Source organism: Pimephales promelas, chromosome 1 (genome assembly GCF_988280905.1).
Source record: "Pimephales promelas chromosome 1, fPimPro1.hap1.1, whole genome shotgun sequence".
In the NCBI taxonomy this organism is placed as follows: domain Eukaryota; kingdom Metazoa; phylum Chordata; class Actinopteri; order Cypriniformes; family Leuciscidae; genus Pimephales; species Pimephales promelas.
This window is the reverse complement of record NC_142769.1, coordinates 34,663,308-34,690,294: the sequence shown is the minus strand read 5'-3', so window position 1 is coordinate 34,690,294 and position 26,987 is coordinate 34,663,308. Positions and strand designations below refer to the sequence as shown.

At 39.6% G+C, this 26,987-nt stretch overlaps 1 protein-coding gene across 3 annotated transcripts in view; it reads right to left on the bottom strand.

The window, feature by feature from the left end:
- The window catches only part of gas2b (growth arrest specific 2b), a 31,727-nt gene extending 5,512 nt beyond the window's left edge, over positions 1-26,215 (bottom strand). The window contains exons 1-7 of one of the 3 annotated variants that reach the window (XM_039666894.2): positions 26,143-26,215; positions 20,977-21,139; positions 17,658-17,767; positions 17,411-17,552; positions 14,083-14,146; positions 13,606-13,990; positions 13,411-13,518 (exon numbers count right to left, since the gene is read on the bottom strand). In XM_039666894.2, the coding sequence (XP_039522828.2) occupies positions 13,411-13,518; positions 13,606-13,990; positions 14,083-14,146; positions 17,411-17,552; positions 17,658-17,767; positions 20,977-21,121 (954 nt within the window). In that variant the 5' untranslated portion in view covers positions 21,122-21,139; positions 26,143-26,215. Of the gene's footprint in view, positions 1-9,883; positions 12,120-13,410; positions 13,519-13,605; positions 13,991-14,082; positions 14,147-17,410; positions 17,553-17,657; positions 17,768-20,976; positions 21,140-25,327; positions 25,425-26,142 lie in introns of those variants that run through there. The other 2 variants (XM_089129543.1, XM_089129542.1) reach the window with 2 other exon arrangements.
- Positions 26,216-26,987: the final 772 nt, after the last annotated feature.

Below are 26,987 nucleotides of genomic sequence, written 5' to 3'. Positions count from 1 at the left end.
TTTCTTCCTCTGCCACATACTGTTGCCCTGAAGGATTTGTCTGATTGAAAAATCATAAAAGGTGGTGGAGCGAAGGCTTTAAGTCTCTGAATACAATCACGCTACCAATCACTCGATCAGTAACCAACGTATAAATTAATTCTACTTTTAAGGCAACTTTTGCAATCAAATCAGTGCAGATCTATAGTCTAACAACAGTGAATTCTAAGTAACTTGTCTCTTGTTGCTTCAAATGACCCCAATAGTATCATTGGAGAAAATGAAAAAAAGATTTTGTTCAATTCTCCACTCCAGATGAGAGACTTATACACACGTTTTTGACTTGATATTTAAAAGTAGATTTCAATGTTTGGTTTGTGTTTCTAGGAAGAAAGTAAGATCTGTAATGACAACTCTGAGTATTTGGCATGGTGGTAATGGATATGATGTTTGGTCTTGGCGGAATATATCTGCTATGCTGCTGCTCTTATTGCTGCAGAACAAGAATGGACTTGCTACTGCCAATACATACACCGATACACTGCTGTGAGCAAGTAAGACATGCAGCTGCTGTATGAATTGCCCGTAGCTGGGGAAGGTGGGGGGATTCTGAAAGCGTGTTGCAAATGCTACTGCAAATTCTGACCAAGTATTTGAAGGTTGAGCAGCAGCTCATTGGCTACTTATACAGCTGGAACCAATCATCTGCGCCCTATAGAGTGTGGCGATATGGAGAAAAAAAATATCCAAATCAGCTTTCCATGTTTCTTTATGGGCGGAAACCAATGAGGAAATAGCAGAATAAAAGAGAGCTAAAACGGAAGTAAAGGAGAGAGAAAAAAAACGGAAGTGAGAGAAGGAAACGTGTAGGAGTGATGGGAGACCCGAGTTACCGGAAGGACTCTGCTGGAAATTCTGTGTGTACGCTGCTGGGTGCGATTGCCGAAATGACGGAGAGATAAAGCTCTGCCGGGGGTGTTGCGTTGCCTGGAGCCACATAAGCCAGTTTGATTCACCTGCTTCAGGTAACATACTGTTCTTGTTGTCCATCGCTTTTAACCTCACGCCAAAGCCTTCGAACTCTTCTTAACTTCACGAAAAACCCTCATTCTCCCGGCCAGAGATTGCCGGCCATTGCACAGACTGTTTCACGTGGAAATTGTACACACGCACACACATACACGCGCCGAAAACGCACGCGCATACACCAAATACCTAACTGTATTTGTTTATTTTTAGGGGCCAAGCACCGAAGGTGCGGAGGCACCTATTGTATCTGTGCCGGTTCTTATTATTAGGGGCCAAGCACCGAAGGTGCGGAGGCACCTATTGTATCTGTTCCGTTTCCTATTATTATTATTATTCTTCTTCCGTTTCCGACTTGGCGTCTATGGCAGCCCATAGACCGGTTTGCGGGAAAGTTGTTTTGGTTTGACATTCTGATAGAGGACAGTCCCAACTTTAAATACACCAATTTTGGTGTCTCTAACGCATTCCCTCTAGCGCCACCAACTGTCCAAAATTTCACTTTTATTATGCTAATAACTTTTGAACCGTAAGGCCTATCAACAAAATTCTTTTTTCCTCTTGTTCCTGAGCTCATGCCGATTCGATCGCACCCTATGACGTCATTTTCCGTCATAAAAAAACGGCCGCCATTTTGATTTTTCCAAAAAACCTACTTTTGCAAACTCGTCCTAGACGGTTTGTCCGATTTTCACCAAAATCGCACCGGATCATCTCCAGGCAGTGCTGACAAAAAGTTATGGAATTCAAGATGATTCGAATAACCGTTTTCGATAAACGCGTAAACAAATTTTACGTAGCGCTTGCGAAAACAGACGTGAGGCTGTATCTCCGCAACGGTTACTCGTTTTCAGACCAAACTTGGTACGTGTCATCACAAGCATGACCTGAGGCTACGTGCTGCGTTTCGGTGCAGCGCCACCTAGTGTTCCGGAGATATGAAAAATGGCTATTTTTGCTCGTAACTTCTGAACGGTTTGTCCAAAAATCATAAATTTGGTCTCGTTAGATTCAGGGCGTCATGCCGAGTCGACTGATATCCAATTTTCCCAGATCGGCCATTTTGGCTGTCGGCCATTTTGAATTATGTGCTAAAATGCTGTATTTTTTGAACGCATGAACGAATTGTTACGAAACTCGGTATGGGTCATCAGTACGATGCCCTGAAGAAGCCTGAGAAGTTTCGAAACAGCGCCACCTAGTGGTGAATTGTTTTTTTCAAACGCTTATAACTTTGGGTGTGGTACACTTATTTTCACGGGAGTCATCTTTTTGAGTTCCTGAATCGTTGCCGAGTCCAACGATACTAAACATGCTGGGTTTCGTGTTACGGTTGGTGTAGCGTAGCGATTTAGCGCGAAAAAAACACTTGGCGATATCTTCAAAACCGCTGTTCCGATCGAGACGAAACCACCGCCAGAAACACGGAATCATAGCTTGTTAACTATATGCTAATGCCCAAATGCGAAAATATTGATAGTAAGGGGTAGTAAAATTCAAACAAAGTCATGTGTCGGTCATTTTTTACGTGTTTTTTCATATAAATGTTTATAACTCGGAAGTGAATTGAGATATTTGGACCAAAATTGACACACATATGTATGGGGTCACTCTGAGGACACATAAAAAAAATTGTGGGACTGAGCCTCTTGGTGGCGCTATAATAGAACAAAACGTGAAATTCCCATTGACTTCAATAGAGTTTTGTGAAATAAAATGCTATACTAAACAAATGCATTGGTGTAATATTACAAAACTCAGTGTGTGCCATAAGCAGCATGCCCTGAAGGTACTCAAAAGATTTTGAGACAGCGCCACCTGTTGGTCAAAATATATAATTAATTTCTGAGAACGCTAATAACTTTTGAATAAATTTGCCTATTGCAATGAAACTGATCTTAATAGATTCGTTGGGTTATGCCGAAAACATAGATATCAGGTTTTCCATAATCAGACAAACGTCCTGTTCGCCATCTTTATTTCTTTGAAAAACCTTCTTTTTCGAACTCCTCCTAGACCGTTTGTCCGATTTTCACGAAAATTGAATCGTATCATCTCCAGACCGTGCCGACTAAAAGTTATGAATTGCACGATGATAGACAAAACCGTTTTTGTATACCACATCATCAAAATATAGGCATGCTGCCAAAATTATTATTTAGGCTTTATCTCTGCAATGCCTTCACATTTTGACACCAAACTTTGCATGTGTCATTGTCACCTCACTCTGACCACATCACATCTATTTCGTAACTGCGCCACCTATTGTTCGAAAGTGATAACCCATTAAATCATCTTATAAGTTAATGTTTATGTGATTTTCTTAGCCATTTGCCCAAAGTTCTCTCAAAATGCCCTTAATTTCTCCTTACTGCAGTTGGTCTGCCACTCCTTGCCATTTTGCCATATGTTGCCGCTTCTTGCGCTTGGCCCCGGTAATGGCTGCTTGCAGCTATATTTAGGGGCCAAGCACCGAAGGTGCGGAGGCACCTATTGTATCTGTGCCGGTTCTTATTATTAGGGGCCAAGCACCGAAGGTGCGGAGGCACCTATTGTATCTGTGCCGGTTCTTATTATTATTATTATTATTATTATTCTTCTTCCGACTGGGCGTCTATGGCAGCCCATAGACCGGTTTGCGGGAAAGTTGTTTTGGTTTGACATTCTGATAGAGGACAGTCCCAACTTTAAATACACCAATTTTGGTGTCTCTAACTCATTCCCTCTAGCGCCACCAACTGTCCAAAGTTGCACTTTTATTATGCTAATAACTTTTGAACCGTAAGGCCTATCAACAAAATTCTTTTTTCTTCTTGTTCCTGAGCTCATGCCGATTCGATCGCACCCTATGACGTCATTTTCCGTCATAAAAAAATGGCCGCCATTTTGAATTTTCCAAAAAACCTACTTTTGCGAACTCGTCCTAGACGGTTTGTCCGATTTTCACCAAAATCGCACCGGATCATCTCCAGGCAGTGCTGACAAAAAGTTATGGAATTCAAGATGATTCGAAGAACCGTTGTCGATAAACGCGCAAACTAATTTTACGTAGCGCTTGCAAAAACAGACGTGAGGCTGTATCTCCGCAACGCTTAATCCTATTCAGACCAAACTTGGTACATGTTATCACAAGCATGACCTGAGGCTACATGCAGCGTTTCGGCGCAGCGCCACCTAGTGGTCCGGAGATATGAAAAATGGCTATTTTTGCTCGTAACTTCTGAACGGTTTGTCCAAAAATCAAAAACTTGGTCTCGTTAGATTCAGGGCATCATGCCGAGTCGACCGATATCCAATTTTCCCAGATCGGCCATTTTGGCTGTCGGCCATTTTGAATTATGTGCTAAAATGCTGTATTTTTTGAACGCATGAACGAATTGTTACGAAACTCGTTATGGGTCATCAGTACGATGCCCTGAAGGAGCCTGAGAAGTTTCGAAACAGCGCCACCTAGTGGTGAATTGTTTTATTCAAACGCTTATAACTTTGGGTGTGGTACACTTATTTTCACGGGAGTCATATTTTTGAGGTCCTGAATCGTTGCCGAGTCCAACGATACCAAATATGTCCGGTTTCGTCTCACGGATGGCGTAGCGTAGCGATTTAGCGCGAAAAAAACACTTGGCGATATCTTCAAAACCGCTGTTCCGATCGAGACGAAACCACCGCCAGAAACACGGAATCATAGCTTGTTAACTATACGCTAATGCCCAAATGCGAAAATATTGATAGTAAGGGGTAGTAAAATTCAAACAAAGTCATGTGTCAGTCATTTTTTACGTGTTTTTTCATATAAATGTTTATAACTCGGAAGCAAATTGAGATATTTTCACCAAAATTGACACACATATGTATGGGGTCACTCTGAGGACACATAAAAAAAATTGTGGGACTGAGCCTCTTGGTGGCGCTATAATAGAACAAAACGTGAAATTCCCATTGACTTCAATAGTTTTGTGAAATAAAATGCTATACTAAACAAATGCATTGGTGTAATATTACAAAACTCAGTGTGTGCCATAAGCAGCATGCCCTGAAGGTACTTAAAAGATTTTGAGACAGCGCCACCTGTTGGTCAAAAGTTATAATTAATTTCTGAGAACGCTAATAACTTTTGAATAAATTTGCCTATTGCAATGAAACTGATCTTAATAGATTCCTTCGGTTATGCCGAAAACATAGATATCAGGTTTTCCATAATCAGACAAACGTCCTGTTCGCCATCTTTATTTCTTTGAAAAACCTTCTTTTTCGAACTCCTCCTAGACCGTTTGTCCGATTTTCACGAAAATTGAATTGTATCATCTCCAGACCGTGTTGACTAAAAGTTATGAATTGCACGATGATAGACAAAACGGTTTTCGTATACCACAGCATCAAAATTTAGGCATGCTGCCAAAATTACTATTTAGGCTTTATCTCTGCAATGCCTTCACATTTTGACACCAAACTTTGCATGTGTCATTGTCACCTCACTCTGACCACATCACATCTATTTCGTAACTGCGCCACCTATTGTTCGAAAGTGATAACCCATTAAATCATCTTATAAGTTAATGTTTATGTGATTTTCTTAGCCATTTGCCCAAAGTTCTCTCAAAATGCCCTTAATTGCTCCTTGCAGCAGTTGGTCTGCCACTCCTTGCCATTTTGGCATATGTTGCCGCTTCTTGCGCTTGGCCCCGGTAATGGCTGCTTGCAGCTATATTTATTATTATTATTCTTCTTCCGACTGGGCGTCTATGGCAGCCCATAGACCGGTTTGCGGGAAAGTTGTTTTGGTTTGACATTCTGATAGAGGACAGTCCCAACTTTAAATACTCCAATTTTGGTGTCTCTAACTCATTCCCTCTAGCGCCACCAACTGTCCAAAGTTTCACTTTTATTATGCTAATAACTTTTGAACCGTAAGGCCTATCAACAAAATTCTTTTTTCCTCTTGTTCCTGAGCTCATGCCGATTCGATCGCACCCTATGACGTCATTTTCCGTCATAAAAAATTGGCCGCCATTTTGAATTTTCCAAAAAACCTACTTTTGCGAACTCGTCCTAGACGGTTTGTCCGATTTTCACCAAAATCGCACCGGATCATCTCCAGGCAGTGCTGACAAAAAGTTATGGAATTCAAGATGATTCGAATAACCGTTTTCGATAAGCGCGCAAACTAATTTTACGTAGCGCTTGCGAAAACAGACGTGAGGCTGTATCTCCGCAACGCTTACTCGTTTTCAGACCAAACTTTGTACGTGTCATCACAAGCATGACCTGAGGCTACATGCAGCGTTTCGGCGCAGCGCCACCTAGTGGTCCGGAGATATGAAAAATGGCTATTTTTGCTCGTAACTTCTGAACGGTTTGTCCAAAAATCAAAAACTTGGTCTCGTTAGATTCAGGGCATCATGCCGAGTCGACCGATATCCAATTTTCCCAGATCGGCCATTTTGGCTGTCGGCCATTTTGAATTATGTGCTAAAATGCTGTATTTTTTGAACGCATGAACGAATTGTTACGAAACTCGGTATGGGTCATCAGTACGATGCCCTGAAGGAGCCTGAGAAGTTTCGAAACAGCGCCACCTAGTGGTGAATTTTTTTTTCCAAACGCTTATAACTTTGGGTGTGGTACACTTATTTTCACGGGAGTCATATTTTTGAGGTCCTGAATCGTTGCCGAGTCCAACGATACCAAATATGTCGGCTTTCGTCTCACGGATGGCGTAGCGTAGCGATTTAGCGCGAAAAAAACACTTGGCGATATCTTCAAAACCGCTGTTCCGATCGAGACGAAACCACCGTCAGAAACACGGAATCATAGCTTGTTAACTATATGCAAAAGCCCAAATGCGTAAATATTGATAGTAAGGGGTAGTAAAATTCAAACAAAGTCATGTGTCAGTCATTTTTTATGTGTTTTTTCATATAAATGTTTATAACTCGGAAGCAAATTGAGATATTTTCACCAAAACTGACACACATATGTATGGGGTCACTCTGAGGACACATAAAAAAAATTGTGGGACTGAGCCTCTTGGTGGCGCTATAATAGAACAAAACGTGAATTTCCCATTGACTTCAATACAGTTTTGTGAAATACAATGCTATACTAAACAAATGCTTTGGTCTAACATTACAAAACTCAGTGTGTGCCATAAGCAGCATGCCCTGAAGGTACTCAAAAGATTTTGAGACAGCGCCACCTGTTGGTCAAAAGTTATAATTAATTTCTGAGAACGCTAATAACTTTTGAACAAATTTGCCTATTGCAATGAAACTGATCTTAATAGATTCCTTGGGTTATGCCGAAAACATAGATATCAGGTTTTGCATAATCAGCTAAACTTCCTGTCCGCCATCTTTATTTCTTTGAAAAACCTTCTTTTTCGAACTCCTCCTAGACCGTTTGTCCGATTTTCACGAAAATTTAATCGTATCATCTCCAGACGGAGCCGAATAAAAGTTATGGATTGCGTGACGATAGACAAAACCTTTTTCGTATACCACAGCATCAAATTTGAGGCATGCTGCCAAAATGACTATTTAGGCTTTATCTCTGCAATGCCTTCACATTTTGACACCAAACTTTGCATGTGTCATTGTCACCTCCCTCTGACCACATCACATCTATTTCGTAACTGCGCCACCTATTGTTCGAAAGTGATAACCCATTAAATCATCTTATAAGTTAATGTTTATGTGATTTTCTTAGCCATTTGCCCAAAGTTCTCTCAAAATGCCCTTAATTGCTCCTTGCTGCAGTTGGTCTGCCACTCCTTGCCATTTTGGCATATGTTGCCGCTTCTTGCGCTTGGCCCCGGTAATGGCTGCTTGCAGCTATATTTATTATTATTATTCTTCTTCCGACTGGGCGTCTATGGCAGCCCATAGACCGGTTTGCGGGAAAGTTGTTTTGGTTTGACATTCTGATAGAGGACAGTCCCAACTTTAAATACACCAATTTTGGTGTCTCTAACTCATTCCCTCTAGCGCCACCAACTGTCCAAAGTTTCACTTTTATTATGCTAATAACTTTTGAACCGTAAGGCCTATCAACAAAATTCTTTTTTCCTCTTGTTCCTGAGCTCATGCCGATTCGATCGCACCCTATGACGTCATTTTCCGTCATAAAAAAACGGCCGCCATTTTGAATTTTCTAAAAAACCTACTTTTGCAAACTCGTCCTAGACGGTTTGTCCGATTTTCACCAAAATCGCACCGGATCATCTCCAGCCAGTGCTGACAAAAAGTTATGGAATTCAAGATGATTCGAATAACCGTTTTTGATAAACGCGCAAACAAATTTTACGTAGCGCTTGCGAAAACAGACGTGAGGCGGTATCTCCGCAACGCTTACTCGTTTTCAGACCAAACTTGGTACGTGTCATCACAAGCATGACCTGAGGCTACATGCTGCGTTTCGGCGCAGCGCCACCTAGTGGTCCGGAGATATGAAAAATGGCTATTTTTGCTCATAACTTCTGAACGGTTTCTCCAAAAATCAAAAACTTTGTCTCGTTAGATTCAGGGCGTCATGCCGAGTCGACCGATATCCAATTTTCCCAGATCGGCCATTTTGGCTGTCGGCCATTTTGAATTATGTGCTAAAATGCTGTATTTTTTGAACGCATGAACGAATTGTTACGAAACTCGGTATGGGTCATCACTACGATGCCCTGAAGGAGCCTGAGAAGTTTCGAAACAGCGCCACCTAGTGGTGAATTTTTTTTCTTCAAACGCTTATAACTTTGTGTGTGGTACACTTATTTTCACGGGAGTCATATTTTTGAGGTCCTGAATCGTTGCCGAGTCCAACGATACTAAACTTGCTGGGTTTCGTCTTACGGTTGGTGTAGCGTAGCGATTTAGCGCGAAAAAAACACTTGCCGATATCTTCAAAACCGCTGTTCCGATCGAGACGAAACCACCGTCAGAAACACGGAATCATAGCTTGTTAACTATATGCAAATGCCCAAATGCGAAAATATTGATAGTAAGGGGTAGTAAAATTCAAACAAAGTCATGTGTCAGTCATTTTTTACGTGTTTTTTCATATAAATGTTTATAACTCGGAAGTAAATTGAGATATTTGCACCAAAATTGACACACATATGTATGGGGTCACTCTGAGGACACATACAAAAAATTGTGGGACTGAGCCTCTTGGTGGCGCTATAATAGAACAAAACGTGAAATTCCCATTGACTGCAATACAGTTTTGTGAAATACAATGCTATACTAAATAATTGCTTTGGTCTAACATTACGAAACTCAGTGTGTGCCATAAGCAGCATGCCCTGAAGGTACTCAAAAGATTTTGAGACAGCGCCACCTGTTGGTCAAAAGTTATAATTAATTTCTGAGAACGCTAATAACTTTTGAATAAATTTGCCTATTGCAATGAAACTGATCTTAATAGATTCCTTGGGTTATGCTGAAAACATAGATATCAGGTTTTGCATAATCAGCAAAACTTCCTGTCCGCCATCTTTATTTCTTTGAAAAACCTTCTTTTTCTAACTCCTCCTTGACCGTTTGTCCGATTTTCACGAAAATTGATTCGTATCATCTCCAGACCGTGCCGACTAAAAGTTATGAATTGCACGATGATAGACAAAACCGTTTTCGTATACCACAGCATCAAAGTTTAGGCATGCTGCCAAAATTACTATTTTGGCTTTATCTCTGCAATGCCTTCACATTTTGACACCAAACTTTGCATGTGTCATTGTCACCTCACTCTGACCACATCACATCTATTTCGTAACTGCGCCACCTATTGTTAGAAAGTGATAACCCATTAAATCGTCTTATAAGCAGGGGTGCACATAACTTTATCAGTGAGTTACTCAGGTGAGTACCAGAAGATGGTGTTTGGTACTCACACATGTAGCGTGGTCTTAAGTGCAGTCTTCCTCACTGTCCTCCTCAGTGTCACCACCACTGTCCTCTTCAGTGTCCTCTGCTTCAGCTTCCTGCATGGTAGATGAAGATGCTGCAGATGCACCTCCCTGTCCTTGGTTGAGCCTCCGATTAGCTGTCTCCATCCACAGGTCAACAGCTTGCTTTGGGTCAAATGTCTCTGTGGTCTGCTTTGACAGGTGTATTTGCATCAGGGCTGTGAGACGAGCATGTGACAGACGAGATCTGTACTTGGTTTTAATTATGTTGAGATGTGAGAATCCCCTCTCACAAGCTGCACTGCTTAAAGGCAGCGTTAGAGACAGCTTAACCATCTTGTTGATGTTGGAGTAATCATCTGGGTTACTTGTATTTACTATTTGGACCAAGTCATACACAGAAGAGGCTCCCAGGCGTTTTCCTGCCTGCTTTAAGCGCATCCATTCTGTCACAGTGGTGTCTTTGTCAAGTTGCAATGTGGCCTCATATTTCTTGAGAATGCTACAAACTGTCGTGTTTCCAAAACTGTGGAGGTCTTGCATTTCCTGAGGCCATGTTGAAGGATCAAATACTAAAAAATGATCACATGACTTGAGGGAGTCATATCTAATTTCAAACTCTTCAATTAACCCCCTGAGTAAGTTTGTCTTATCTCTGTCAGCATCAGCATTAGAAACAGTGTGTGCCCTGTGGCCTTCACTATCAAGCAGAAGTGTGAACTGTCCAATGGCCACCATGAGTTCATCCTTACATTCTCCAATGGTCAGCTTTTCCTTCTGAAACCTAATGGATGTGGTCTTCAAAATGTTACCAATGTCAAGCATGTTTGACAAAAAGCACTGAAAACGCTCTGAGCAGATATGCTGTAAGTCACTGTTATCACTTTTAGCCAGTTGCATTTTAATGGCTGGCAATAGTCTTGATATTTTTAACAGCGTTTCATGCCTCCATGCAGACCATCTGATATTATGAAACTTACCCAGCTTCACAAAAGATATCCCATTTTCTTCACACAGCTTCTTCAGTTCAGCAGTTTTTTTTGCTCCACCTTTTTGTAAATAAAACTGCAGCAGCTTGACCACAGAACGATTAAATGTCTCACAGTAAGGAACGTTGCGATCAGCTGATTTTGCGCAGTTCTCCAGTGTGTGTGCCGTGCACAGAATGTGCACAAGGGAGTCTCCGACCGCAGCAAGTTGCCGGAGTTTTGGCACAACGCCGTTGTACATACCGACGTTGACAGCAGCCCCGTCTGTGCACACAGCCACCAACTTTGTTGTCCAGTCATCCAAGCCTGTGTCCTGGAAAAGTCTCACAAGTCCGTCTGTTATGGCCTGCGCAGTTCGGTCAGCACCCAATTCAATCAGTCCAATAAAATCTGAGGTAAACTCTCCGGTGCTGGACACAGAAACAATGTAAACGATTTCCTGCTCAGTTTTTGTGATGTCCTCAGAACCATCAAAAAGCAGCCCCCAAAATTCAGCAGACTGCAACTTGGCTCGTAACTCCCCGCTGATGGCACTGGCGATGCTTTGCATGATGCGCGAGCCGCCTTCACGTGAATGATATGCACCTCCGACATTTACTCCTAGCCGCTTCAGTAAAGGAATATCCTCAGAATAGGAAGACATAGGACGTGCGTGTTTAGCTTTATGGAAAGCGAGGAGAAAAATATTAAACAGAGCTTGTCGCTGTTCTTCATTCAGCTTGTCTCGCCATCTGGCAAGTGGGCGACTAGATATTTCTTCTCGGCTAGCTTGTTTATTAGCAATAGCTTGCGCCACATTCGTGTGCTCCTTGCTCTTTTCATGTTTGTCAAATAAAGGATGGTTGAAATTCTTTGAGCCTTTATAAAACGCACCTGTTTTGTCTGCTAGATGTGGATTTGAGCGGCACATCTTGCACCACATTTCAGTGCGCTCGTCGTTCGCTTCAAGCCACGGCACATCTTTGAGCCACTTTTCCGAAAAAAGTCTTTTTTTCGGCTCTGGCTCCAGTTGGCGTTTCTTTGAAGGTGGCGAAATGCCAAAAAAGCTGCTTAACGTCTGTTGTTTTTTGGACATCTCTGGCAGTAGGCTAGTTAGTTGACAAGCAACATGTCGTGGGTAAAGTTAGATGAGAAGATTAAGTACGCAAAAACGCGGAGTAACACAAGTCGCATTACGCATTTCTAATTATTGTTGCGCATGCGTACCTGCGTACCAGTTATGTGCACCCGTGCTTATAAGTTAATGTTTATGTGATTTTTCTTAGCCATTTGCCCAAAGTTCTCTCAAAATGCCCTTAATTGCTCCTTGCTGCAGTTGGTCTGCCACTCCTTGCCATTTTGGCATATGTTGACGCTTCTTGCGCTTGGCCCCGGTAATGGCTGCTTGCAGCTATATTTTTTCTTGGTTTTGTTTATTGCATTTTTTGTTGTTGTTGTTGATTAAGTGGAGAATGAAAGACTGAGGAATTGTGGACACTTGTGATTCAATTACTTTGACTTCTCTTTGAGTGAAAATCTGAATGTGAACTGGAAATTGTTCCATTGGTTTTGTCATGTGAAAAAAAATAATAATACAAACTCTGAGAAAATTGAATTGTGGTCATCAGTTTATTATTATTATTTTTTGTTTTTTTTTGTATGTAACAGTGGTTGGAGCTTTCCAGCATAGATATATATATCTATTTTGTTTTTTTGTGACAAGTTGATCTTGTCTGGTGCCCGAATAATTTTAAACCAACCTAGGTTAATTGAAAACCCATACTGGTTTGGTAAAGCCACCGTTACAAGAGAATAATGTGATTCCAAGCAGATTGAGTTTAGGACCTATTAGCCTGCGCCATCCAGAGTTTTATGACTTTATATTGCTAGATAAATTTCAAAATGACAAAAGCAAGGGAAGTTCTAATTAACATTCACAAAAAGCTTGATGTATTGATGGCTATTAATGTGACAGTGTTACATACAGTGAGTGTATTCCAATATGTTTAATGAGTTTGTATATGACCCCAAATGAACAAAGTGACAAGTCTGTTAAGAATTCAACTGTTCCCTAAAGAGTTTAGATGCATTGTCTCATACCATATACTCAATACCATATGTGACCTTTTAGGCATTTTTGAGTTTTAATATAATCTAAATTCTGTGTACTTTCAGTTTGACTGAGCATTTTATTTTTGTGTTCTTTTCTGGTATATATGAACCGACTTTACAGCCCTAATCCTAGATATTTGTTAGTCTGAACCTCCCTTTTCCCTATTCAAAGGTGTGAACCTTTTCTTCATGTTGCCAGGCAACACCATGAGGCTCCCATGAGGCTTTGCCTTGACTGAGTACTGTGCTCTTTCAGGTTCAAAACTAATATTTGTGCTTTTAAAGAAACAGTGAAAGCACAGCAAATGTAGATGCTTATCACAAATAATGAGACATGAGTTTTCATATCGCTTCATATCCTTCCACACAAATAAATGGAAACTAAAATATCGAGTAACAATTGTGATGGAAAGAGCAGTACATGGTACATACCCTGACATAGAGAACTTTGTCTCCGACACGATAATGGCCTTTTGGCTGCTTCTCAATGCAGAATTTGACTGGACATTTGCATGGTGGATCCTCTGATATATCCCTCACCTGAAACAAAGCAACAAAGAAAACATGCTTTTGATAATGATTGGGAAATCGCATAGGCCTACAGTATATGACCCTGAAAGTACTCACAATCTCATCCAGCAGGTTACCGCTGCTCTTTTTCCCATTAGACTTTGAAAGGCCGTTTGTCGGAGAGAGTGGCTTTGATTTGACGGGTGTTCTGATGGGTGATGGTGTAGTTGGTGGAGTTTGCTGAGGTTCTGGCTGGGTGTTTGAGTCAGAGAAGATGGATGTGGACTCTGGGGGAGGGGTAGGGGCAAGAGGAGGGGAAGGAGGAGAGATGAATGAGGGGGTTGAGATTGCAGGGGGCTCTGGATCAGGAGGGAAAAAAACAGGTGGGGTGGAGGGAGACGGCAGAGGTGAGGCAAAGAACATGGACGGTGACAGAGACTCATCTTCCTCTTTCTCAATCTCTCTCTCAAGCTTGACCAACGCAGGCGGTTCAACGCCATACCTGAGGGAGAACGTTTATTCAGCTGTGAATGAGATGAAAATATGATGAAGACATGTGATAGTAAACAACTGTAAAGGGTCAAAGGAACTCACCTTGAAGCAATTCTGCCAAGTTGCATGAGACACAAGCACACATCCCTCGGATGCCTCTGAAGAACTGGTAAAACACATACATTATCATATGCACACATGCAGCAAAATCCTCAGAGACATATAGCATGTTTAAAGCAAACGTATACTTTACCCTGGGTGTAACAATGGACAAGACCAAGCTTTAGTCACAAAGATTCTCGAAGCGAAAAGACATTTGCTACGTCTATTTAGCTATATAACATTATAAACTCTCAAATAACATTATCATACCCTGCGAATGAGAATGACTGAAGAACCCTCAGCTTTATATCTATATATATATATATATATATATATATATATATATCAAGATTTTATTTATAAATCTATACACCCTAAAAACAAGATAAATGTATTTGAGTAGCATATCATAAATCATAAAAAAATAATAATTTTAAGGTTTTAAGAGGTTTAAGAAATATATATATATATACTCCAATTAAACTTTAATAAAAACACTTTTATTAGTTTTAAAAATCATTTTATTTTTATTTCTTATCCCTTTGGCAAATTCTTTTCTCTTCATCTCACTAAATTTTTGTTTGATTTCTCTGAAAAAAAGCCTGTATACCTTGTGTCATTTAGTTTCAAGAAAATGTATCTTGCTTTTTTCGATATTTTTCCTGGAAAACAAGTCAAAAATACTGAATAAAAAGCATAAGTCATGTCTTAATGAGACAATAGCCATATAAACACTGAAGAGCATTTTCATTCTCTAACTAAGATATTAAAAGATGTTTGCATGAACTTCCCAACCCATTTTTGAGCCTTTGCCATGCAGACACAAAACAAATGTTGTAGTGTTTGCAGTGACATTAGTGTTGTCTTTGTTGTACAGTGGAAAAAGTTGGGGGAAAAAAACTACATGCTAATTTTGTGGTCAAAGGGAGTTGAAACTTGTATCAACAAGAACGAAATTAGACATATGTCTCCCTTACATTCTGACAAGGTTTGAATGTGTGAATCCTTATGAAAACAAAGTTACAATAGCTAAATCAAAAAAAAAAGTAAAACTATGATAAACTTGGGCTAGATTTACAGTCCTAATAATTAGGTGTCAATGTACACTAATTTGAGGTTTAAAAATAAACAGAATGTTATCTTTATGAATTTGGAAAATGCACATTAATTTTAGTTTTAAATAGTGAAATGCAGGCATGGGCACATTCAAAAGTCAACTAAAAAAAGCACAGACACAAAGTTCGAGCGACAAACTGGTTCAACTTCTGTCACTGTAAATGTCCCTCAGGTTTTAAGTTTTTTTTCAGCCCTCTCTTCATGCAATATGACCTATAAACCTGTAAAACAACCAGAGCTAAAAGACTGAGAAAAGGGTTCTGTTGCATTTATAGCAGTTATTGAACACGAGCATTATGTTATCTATCCTCTCAAAACCTTTCAATGTCCGCTCTTTTTCATTTTTACAATTATTGTATTGTATTCTCTATCTTTGACCCTATTTTTTTATTCCCCTATTTCCCCCTGACATACTGTCCTTTCATTTCTATTTCCTTCTCTTTCTCTCCATTATTCGTCACACAGTGATGGACAGCAGGGGCCAAGGGTGTGACGCTGTGAACAGTAGAGTGACACAGATATTGATACCGCTTGGCTATTCAGCAGTACTTTAGGGTCACAGCCCCACAGAACGACAGCCTGCATAGACACCGAGACAGAGGAATTGAGGCCTGTTCTAACTGGACATCTCACTTAAAAGGTTAGTAAACAAAACAAAAAAAACAAAAACATTTGTATAAAATTGTATAAGTCTTCCAGGTTTTGAACGACATGAGGGTGAGTAAATGATGAATTTTTGGGTGAATTGACCCTTTAATGATCTCATAAGTGTGAAAGTGGGCAAGGACATCACAGATATTTCTGTGCTGAAAATGTGTACGTAGTTCTCAGGATTGTTGGTAAGTAGTCTCAGATGTAACCAATGAAACCAAAGAACCTAGTCAGCTAAAGGGTGGGATCAGTAGTTTTTGAAATATGCTGTTTGGATTTTAGTCGGTCTGATACAACATATGTGTCAGTCAATCAGCATTAGGAGGGCGTGTGGTGGAGGAGGAGAGAGAACGAGCAAGAGGGAGATTTGAACTGATGAAAAGTAAAGGGTTACGGTAAATCTGGGCAAGAACGTTTGGACCCACATTAATATTAGAAACGCTGTCCAGGGCTGGAGAGAGAGAAGTGGGAAGGCCTGAAAACACGCGGAGGCTGCTTTGATTCAACTTCACACGTGAGTAACAGTGGGTTTAAGTGTCATCGTGTGTCTTAAGCTGCTGTGGAGTTGGCAACTAACAACCGTACTCTTGTTTGTAATTATGGGTATAATGTACGTTAATGTGTCCTTGTCATCCGTTCATTATCTGCGCTTTATTTTTCGTGAAGCATTGTTCTGTGTAGCTTTTGTAAACAGACATCCACTCTTGGATTGCCTGCATAACGGAGGCCTGTTAGTCAGAGCTGATGACTGCTATAGTGTAGGGTGACCAACAGTCCTGTTTTCCCAGAACATGTCCTGTCCTGGCCATCCAGGCTGTTTTTTATAAAGTGATAAAAATCTCCTGTTTTTTTTGTTTTTTTTTAAACTGCTGGGAAAAATCATCTCCACAGCAAAATATAGATGGGCAAACAAGTAGGATGAGGAAGTGAAAAATGGGATAAAGAGGAAGAAAACTAAAGATATAAATATATTTTGTTAGTACGTTTTTTTAAGTTTGTGAGAGCTATTTTTTGTTCAATTTGGAGGTACTTCTTTTTGTTATTTATTATTTATATATTTATTTTTCTAATACAGAATGGACATTATTTCTATTATTATTTCATTCATTATTTTTGAAACCTGTTAAATTAATAAGGCATCTTTGAGTAAACTTCGAGTATCATTTGAGTATCTGTTTGCCGGGCCGAGTGTCCTGGTTTTTTGGGAATCAAAATATGGTCACCCTATGCTAGTGAATTTGGTGTATGGTAGCTACCGCATCGCATGAGTGAATACGTCATTGTTTAGGGCACTCGACTTGCTTGCAGAGGGATCGGGGTTCAGAGCAGGGCTGTTAGGATTGGAGTTCGGAGTGTGCGTTTTGGAGGCGGAGAAATGAAGAAGGGGTGTGTTTGTCAAATTTCAAATGTTAATTGGCCAACAGCATATTTCAAAAACGACATACCCCACCTTTAATCACAAAGAAAGAGTATTCACAAGCTAATATCTTAAACATAAACAACAACAAAAAACTATCCTTGATAGGATAAGAGAAATCTGTTGCTGCTTTGAGGTACTCACCAAGATCTTCAGACTCAAACAGATGTGATTGCTCAACCCCAATTTTACGGCACCAGAAAAGAAAGTTAGCTGTATTGTCCCGAGCAAAGAACGATCCAGAGGCTGCATCAGGCCGCCAGCGAACCACGCGCCGAATAAAGGGCTATGAACATAACAGAAATTGTAACTCTGGTTAGCTTATTATGTGCTCATTTTAAGACACATCTTCAGATTAAGTTTAGGTTTAAACTACCCATATTATGAGCACCTTGCCAATGCTGGCCATAATCATTTTCTCCTGTAGCGCTTCTGCAAGCTGACACAAGACGACACCAGTGTCTAGTCTGTCCATGAAGTTATCCACTGTTATATCCAAACCTGTACAGGAAGTATTTAGAGGGACAAATGAACATTAGGAGAGAGATAAAGAATGGATGAACTGGCAGCTGTTATGCATAGTGACACTTAGTTCAAAGGACCTAAACTAATATTAACAAACTTTTAAATATTAACTTTCTTAATAAAAAGTCATCAGTTCTACTGTTATTTTAGGAATTTATAACTTGACAATAAACATCTAAATCTTTTTGAGGAAATAAATAATAAACCCTTCAAATCTGCTTTCAACTCTTTGGTTGGTGGTCCATCTGTGAAATTAGGCTACAGACTGATTTCAAATGACAGGAAAAATGACCAATCATATTTCCTCTAAATGGGTAGGGATTGCCATGCATGATCAAGTTTACAGTATGACGTGTTTGGCTCGATGTGAGGAACTCGATCGAAAAAAAAAACGGCGATCGTTATTCGCTATGGAAACCGCAAGCAACACCAATGATGAGGATATTGTTGCTATTTATCATCCCCGCCGTTTTCAAGATTCACTTTTAAAGAAAAGCTGGAGTTAGTGGCAGAGGAAGATCTAGCTTCATTTTGTGAAAAAAGCCAAAGCTTTATTTAAACCATTTCGATCCCAGCAATTATAAACGATTACACTGGAGTCTGGATGACAGAATCAATCAAGCTTTACTGCTGGAATTGTTTGCTGTTTGGGTTCTTTGAATGCTAATAGGTTACATGACTGATTATATTCTGTCCGCCGCTGCCACTGATTTATGTCAAGCTTCAGGGGCCGTTTACATGATACCGTTTTCAACTAAAAACGGAAGAATTTTTATGCGACAGCGGCGTTTTGGTGGTCTGAAAACGCAAACCTCTGAAAACGGTCTCCATGTAAACAACAACCAATCTCTGAAAATGATGATGTCATGCACATGCGTATTTTGTGTTCTATAGGGTTTTATCTCCATCTAACCGCCTGGCAGCAGAAGACAGCATTTTTAGTTTCCGCGGATCCGTGTAAATGGGGATTGATTTAACAATGGTGTCAAAGGAAAAACTTCTCCGTTTTAAGCATATCGCTGTCGTGTAAACGTAGTTACCCTCAGTTTAGGAAACCGTTATTTTGCAGAATTACTGGTCAGTCTGTAAATTTACTGACTTAGCAACAATGAAAATTTGCTTTAGCTAATTCTGCATAATAGTATCATTTTTCCCAAGTTTAATATGGTCTGTTACATACATTTAATTGGCAGCTGTGTCAGTCTAATGATATGATTAATTATAAACAAATGAGGAAATGTCTGTCGCTAATGCGCTTTGGTCTGAGCGCTGTCATGATGCGTCGTTCACATTACATTTAGTAGGTTTTGTGGCCAGTTGTCACCATATTCCACTGAAATGACACACAGATTGTGTGATGATACAGTAACACTTCGTATCGGTGATTTGCATTTTATTACTTTTTTGTTTTATTTTGGTGATAACTCTCACGCTCACTCTGATGTTTGCTTGTGGCCTTTCTTGTCAAAGGTAACATGCAATATTTTAGAAGAGGACACAGTAAGCTAGGCTGATTTAAGGCTCAGTTTAGTTTTTGTCCTACGAGGGAAAGGGGTGAGAGTGCCAAGGTTCAAGAGTCACGTTTCGTTACTGGCATACACGCAGTACAATACAAGTTTTATGGTTGTTGTTTTACCTTCCTTACATATCCTCTTCTCCATCTTTTATTTATCAGTTTTCAGTACCTTAGGCAACTCCAAGACGCCCCAAAAAATCCTCTAAGTACACTTGCTCTCAGATTCTCACGGCTGTGCAGACACATTCCTGAGGCCTGGGTGTTAAGTACATACAGATTCAGACACAGCAGTGGTACCGGAGCTCAACCATCACAGTGAAGGGGAAGTGGGCGGCCTGGGGGGCCTAGGGAGGGGGAATACAGGAAGTGACGGTGGAGGGAAACCACAACAAAAACAGAAATCCTGATGTGCACAATGATGGGGATGATTATTAGTTCAGAGTGAGAGACGAATGTGTAGGCAAACCAAGAGATCTCCTGCTGTCCGTCAACCACAAAGCCATAATACTTGCCCTCAGATCAACAGGAACAGGAAGAGTTGAGGGAGAGAAGTGTGTGTTAATCAGAGAAATCTATCATCAGCTTCTTTGGTGAGAACAACTCTGATGTTGTCTCCCTTCTAATCTCATTTCTCAGGTTGTTGTGTCTTGACTTATATTTAAGTACCACCAGCCTGTTGGCTAAAGGGTTTTTGTGTGTGTTTTTTTTTTTTTTTTTTTTTTAAATCTCTTTACATCTTTACGCGTTTTGTTTTTATCAAACCTCTTCAGCCCCCAGTTGTCTTAGAAGGTTCTACAAAGGTCAAGACATGCAGGGACTCGTATAAGACGCTCATATCCTGGTCTGTTTGAGAAAGGCAATTCCTCTTTTAAGGTCCCATCAGGGCATGTCCCATTGATCCAAGATGCAGAAGAATTTAAGGAATTCTATTTAAAATGGCTGCTGTAAACACCATGATATTCATGATCTGATGGGCAGATACAGAATAATCCATATCTGTGGGCTTTATAGGATACGATCAAGATTTTATCCAACTGTGTAAACAAGGTTTTATCCTTTGAACTGACACCAAGCAATGGGAATGGGAAAATGGGTAACCTTGAATCCTTGTTACTCATAAGATTTTTATTCAAATTAGAAAAACTTAAATTACTGATACAGCAGTAAAGCTAAAATGCAAAACATGTACAGAAAATTGCATTTGGGAAGCACAAGGTACAGTGCTTCTCCTGGAGTTGTGACTGATAATTTAACAAGTGGGCCTATTGGTGACCTGGGATCGGCTATAATTTTACATTTACAACTTTCCTTGACACACTTGAGATCTAGTTAGAAGTTTCCATGTGTTGAACTGCCAAAAGCAATTTATGGTTGTTGTAAAAGATTCAATGTTGCCCTAAAGATTGAGCCCAGCCAGTGTATTTTTGAGAAATGTCTCGTTTTTTTCCCACCATATACTGGAAGTCAATGGTGACCAAATTAGTTTGGTTACAAGCACTCTTTAAGACATATTTTTTAGTGATCCACAGAAAAAATGAAATCATATAATTTTAAAATGACATGAGGTGAGTAAATGATGACAGAATTTTCATGTCTGGATGAACTCTTCTTAAAGGTTATCATTTCGCATTTTTTTAATCCAAATATTAATATACTTTTATTTTCTTACCAAGGATCCTATTTAGCCAGATGGCCAGATCTTCTTTCATGGGCAGGAGACTGGACTCATGCCTACATGCCAACCACTCGTTGTATAGGTGCAGACAGGAGAGGTCAGGTCCTGGTTCCCGTCTGGGACTTAAGGGACCATTCATACTGACTCAAGTAGTGGACTACAGGATAGAGAAGGAAAGAATTAGTGAGTGTTCAATGTTCATAACAAATCTATAAAACTTCCACACACAAAAAAAAATATTTTTTATCAAATTAATGCATCCTTGGTGAATTAATGTGTTGATCCAAAAAAAATGTTGACGGTAGTGTTTGACTTAAAACAAATCACACTATCAATTGGATCAAAAATCCAGCACCTCTTTAAATAATCTACATACCTTCTGCAGTAATGGTCAGGCTGAATGGTCCTGAATGGACTATTAAATGTGCTGTACAGCAGAACATCTGTTCTCTCAATGCTTCTGTATATGGGCCACTGTCTGAATTTATCTCAACCACCGCTGGATTTACACAGTACCTAATGATGCATCTACCTCAATTCAACTGTTGAATTGAATTTATTATTGAGGATAACCCCTTGAGATGAAACATCTCGTTTTCGAGGGGGTCCAGGAACCGTTCTTTAAAACTGTCCGGAGCAATATAAGCGAAATTTTAATATTGTTAACAGGCAAGGAATAATAAATAGTGACGGGAATCAGTGTAATACTGACTGCTGCTGTAACGGTCACCAGCTGGATTGCCCCAGAAAGCACTCCACATCATACTATTGTCATTCCCTCACAAATTACATTTTCCATAACTTACTGCCTGGACTTTTCATCCATTATCACATTCACCTCTATCACATTATCTTATTTAGCTCACCCCATATAAGCCTGGTTCACCCTATCACTCACTGAGAAGTTTTGTATGTTTTTGTGCATTTCTGAGCATTCTCAATGGTTTCATTGTCTCTTGGATTTTTGCCTCTGACCCTTGTTTGTTTGTTTGTTTGTTTGTTAGGACTGCCTTCCTGAGTTTGACCCTTTGCCTGTGTTTGATTACCATTCTGGATTACTCTTATAAACTGCATTTGGATCTCAACCTTCTTGTCTCGGAGCAGGTATTTCACAATTTATCAATTTTAGGCACAGAATTTGAATGATGGAAGTAAGATTTGTCGTGCTAGACTGGATGGAGAAAAGGGCAAACACAAACAGACAAATACCAGCTCAGACACACTCTCTCTCAGGTGAGGATTTAATGTTCAAGTGTTCAATTCTTAGCAACTGAAGAATGCTCTGTCCTGTAATTTCCCCCCCTACTAAGGCAACTATTCATCAGAGGGGCCTTTCACGTGTAGAAACATGCCCCTGTTTCCCATAACTGCCACAGTCTTGTAACACAGAGGAAAGAGTGTAGACACCTGCAGGGCAGATGTGTGCAATTGAAACAGGCACAGAGAGAAATAGTGTTAAATGTAAGTCCACCCAACCCCCATTTATTTATTTTTTTTAAAGCTGGATGACCTGAAGCTCTTGAGTGAGATGGTGAGGAAGAGAAGATTAAGGCACATAAACTCTGACACTATTAGATGTTGTCCTCCACAGCATAAAGTGAGGGGTGAGATGGTATGTTAAGAGTGGTTTCATAAGAGCAGGGCAAAGAAAGTTTATCTCCCAGAAGTCCTCAAGCTTTTTTGTATCAATGTTTTGGTGACACAACAGAAGATGGTGAAACATTGAAACCACATGAGTGAAAAGAGGATACAAAGATGACCAGGACTATGACAAGCTGATATGGTAGACAGAGTACACAAATCCTGAAGTTGAGAGTTAATCGAACAGATTAACTGGGGGGGGTTTGTGAGGATATTTGACATACTTTGTCGCTTTGCCATGCAGGTGGCCCTTCAAATGCAAAAGTTATATGCATTTATTCCATCCCTAATGCAACAAATCATGGTCGACAATGAACCACTGGAATATGTCCACAACTTTACATACCTAGGAAGCCTCATCAGAAAGGATAATGCAACACAAAATAAACATGCAAGCAAGGCTCTGAAAAGCTAGAGGTACATTTGCCAGACTAAAGACGGTCTGGTAATCTTCTCCATAGAGCACAAAGTCCTGCTGTACGGCTCAGAATGCTGGCGAGTTACTGAGCGACAAGAACAAGTTCAGCGCCTTTCACAATGGATGCCTCAGGAGGATATGTTGTATATCTGAGATTAAGCGTCGTCAAAGCCGATGGCTTGGACTAGGATCGAATCGCAAAGACTGCCATGATGAGAACACCATCTGGCAGAAGAAAACAAGGTCGACTCAAAACAACATGGAGACGCACAGTGATGACTTGTGTCCCACTAGGGACAATGAGTAACATAACATAACATTGCATCTTCATGCTTTAATAGAGAGATTGTCAGATAGGATAGAGCTCAAACAGATTTAATTTTAGTCTGACATATGAATTATAGACAAGATTAAATTACTTGAGACTCGCTCCAAATGTGAGTTGTCGATTGCTGCAGTCAAATCAGTCAAATTCACAAATGAATCACTGGCTGCGTCCCAAATTGCATACTGTTTGATTAGGTACTTTGCATCTGTTAAAAAAGTTTTTTTTTTATGTATATAATCACAAATCCTCTCCCGTGGCCTCATGGGATAGTAAAGTGTCCATTGAATGCGCACTTTAGAATCTCGCCTGTCATCCCGGTACCTTTTCTCTTGCTGTTCTGTGAATTCAGGCATATTCTTTTAACATACTGTTTGTACGATGCAGAAATGTACAGCAGAATGGATGATTAAAGAAAAGCAAGAAGTGAAGATGGCTTAAACTCCAGGGCCTCGTGTGTGTCAGTGATGAAGGCTGAGCCTCTTTGACCGATGGAGCATGGGAAGCCCACTCAACAGGATTACAGCACACAGGTGCCACATTCACACTTACACTGCAACCTGACCATACTCAGACAGGATGAGAGGAAGAGGTCTTCATCCAAACCCACAGACAAAAAGAGGCTTGTTCACAAATACACACACACCAAGAAGCACATATAACGGTAAAACACACACACAGACTTACGCTCCAGTTCACCGCTCACAGATAGGTGTGAACATTCATTGATACACACTGACACAAGGCAACACATGAGATACAGAGGATCAACTGCACTCATCCAATGATATTTTGCGTGCAAGCTCCTCATCAAACAGAGAAATCGGTCGAATTTTGCAGGCTGTAATTGTGTCATCCTCTCATGTTCTGGTTAATAACTTAATGAATGCCGAATGCTCTCTTCTGGGAATACAAGCTAAAACAGATACAAAATATGATTTTTAACTGCCATACCAATCTAAGTGTCAGGTTCAGGGTACGTCCAACACAATAAATCACATTTCTGCTGGCCTGGTAGTTTGGCTTCTCTTGCCTCTGTTAAATTACAGCCATGAGTTAGACTGTAGAGAAAGGGCTTGACATTTATCATACCTAATACTGGGTTGACAGGCAAAATGTAGAGTACTTGTTTTATCAAAGAATTTGAGTGTAAAGAAAAGATCTCTGCTTCAAAGCATGAAAGGGCAACACCCACGGCAACTAATTTACTTCTGGAGTAAATCCATGTGAAAACAACACAGACTGTGTTTATTTTAATGGCATGTAAAGCTGAACAATATCAGTGAGAAGAAGTGTTAGCACACTCAACATATTTTTCTACTACAAAGGTCTACATTTCAATGAAATTTGAGAAACCGCCATTAGCAAAAGTGACATTGCTTGTGAGTGGATCACAACCACAAACAGTGTATGTTAAACTTGCAGTTCATTGGGAATGTGGGGTAAACTGATTTCGAGAGAAAAATGAGAACCCTCTGTATTTAGCAATCTGTGTACAGTTTTTGTTAGGTGATGAAATATCTATGAAGGAATATAGCTTTCTGTGAATGTGATGAACACGTTAATAGTTTTTTTGTGTGTTAACTGTCTTTTTTTCTGAATAACTGCCAGAAGTTATTTTTTTTTTTCATTTAATAATCATGTTCAGACCCCATATGTCTCACCTATACCTCATGGCAATTGCATAGAGGAAAAGTATTCATGAATTCAATGTGTGATTATCATATTTCACCCTCTCATTTCTTTCTTTCTTCTATTGAACCCATAAGCAATTATTTACAACAGACTACATATCTTTTCAATGTAATGAAGGTGAATGGTGAACACTGTCGTGCATGAAGCAAGATTTTCAAGGGAAGACTTTCAAAGAATGACAACCTAAATTTCAATCTGTAACCCACAAAAAGCTATCATGACTACACAACAATTAGAAGATTGTGTAGAATAGAATATAGACATACTTGGAATATGCAGTATGAGCTTAATTTATGGTGATTTTTGTCCATGGTCACCTTTCACTTGATTAGTGATTCTTCAAACATTCTTCAAAACTTCTCTTTCTCTTGAGAAGAAAAAAAGTCAAACATGTTTGAAATTAAATGAGGGCAAATAAATTATTACATTTAATTTTGGGTGAAATATCTATAGTTAAGCAAATGTCTCATCCTTCCCCATTCTTGCAGTTTAAATCCAGATTACTGGGCTAGGCACCAGAAGTAAGAGATCTGGGCCAGGTTGAGCCTTCAACAAACACCTTTTCACTCTTAGAAAATACACAGTCGTAATTAAGTTTATATAGGCTAAGTGCAGAGTTAAGATTTGTTATACAGATGAAAATGTGGCCCAAAAATATGGCAATTACTTGTTGGGGGGGCATAAAACACTAGGATATAATATTCTGCAGCTGTATAACTACATCATACATCAAGTAGGACTTGTCATGAAACTAATTCCTAACTTCATGATGAAGAATATTTCAGCAGCTCCTTTATAATTTTTTTTTTTTTTTTTTTTTTTTTTACAGATTTGTAGCTATGTGACCTGCACCAAAAGAGTTGTACGATAAATATCTGGCCTCAGATCGGAGAAAAACACTTCATGACATTACACTTTAACAACCGCTATGTTTCCAGTTTTTTTAAATATAGCCTATAGAAACGATTCATTTGTTAACTTCTGTAAATAAACGGATGTATAATTTTAGTATAACATATTAAAATTCAGTTTTATGTTATCGCGTTCTCTTAAGACATAAAAAGCATGAAACAGTGCCTACCTCTGTGTCCTCAACAGATATCAGCCAACAATGTCACTGTCAAAACTTTCACTCTCCCCATACTCACTCTCGGTGTCAAGTTGCATTTACACACTGGCAGTGCAAATTCACGGAGTATCCCTGACGTGTTTAACAGCACGCCTGTGATCATTCATAATTGTGTAGCCAGATATTACACAAACACTATAGCTATATTAAAGAGAAAACATGAAGAACGAACGGGCTATATTAATTTGCATTTAATGCCAGGCTCACGTAAACCGTAGGTTAAGGTTTTGTAAATTTCAAGTTTGTTTACAAATGCGGTTCAACTTTATAAAAACAGAGTTTAGGGAGCAGTTTAGCTACTACTCTCATAATTCTTTGGGGATAATAATGTGGCTAATGTATTTTTTTTTATAAACATGTCACCAGTTGATATTCTTTATTATTAGCCAAAAACTATTAGGCTACAAAAATTGAGCAGAGCTACTGCACAATTTTCGTGGTTTACATAATTATAGGAAACAGGTTGTATTTTTAGAGGAAATATGTCTACTTTTCAGTGGAATGATTTTGCATATGGGCACATTTCTGTCCGACTAGAAGATACGAAGAGTTCAGATGCAAAAGCCTCTAAATGCCATTTGAAATTTTCTTCTTTAATGATGATTTTTATCAAACTTGTATATTTGAGTTCAGTAATTTCACTTAAATAACAATGAATAGGTAATTTTCATTGTCATTTAAGTGAAATTACTGAACTTAAATATACAAGTTTGATAAAAATCATCATTAAAGAAGAAAATTTCAAATGGCATTTAGAGGCTTTTGCATCTGAACTCTTCATACACTTCCTCTACTAT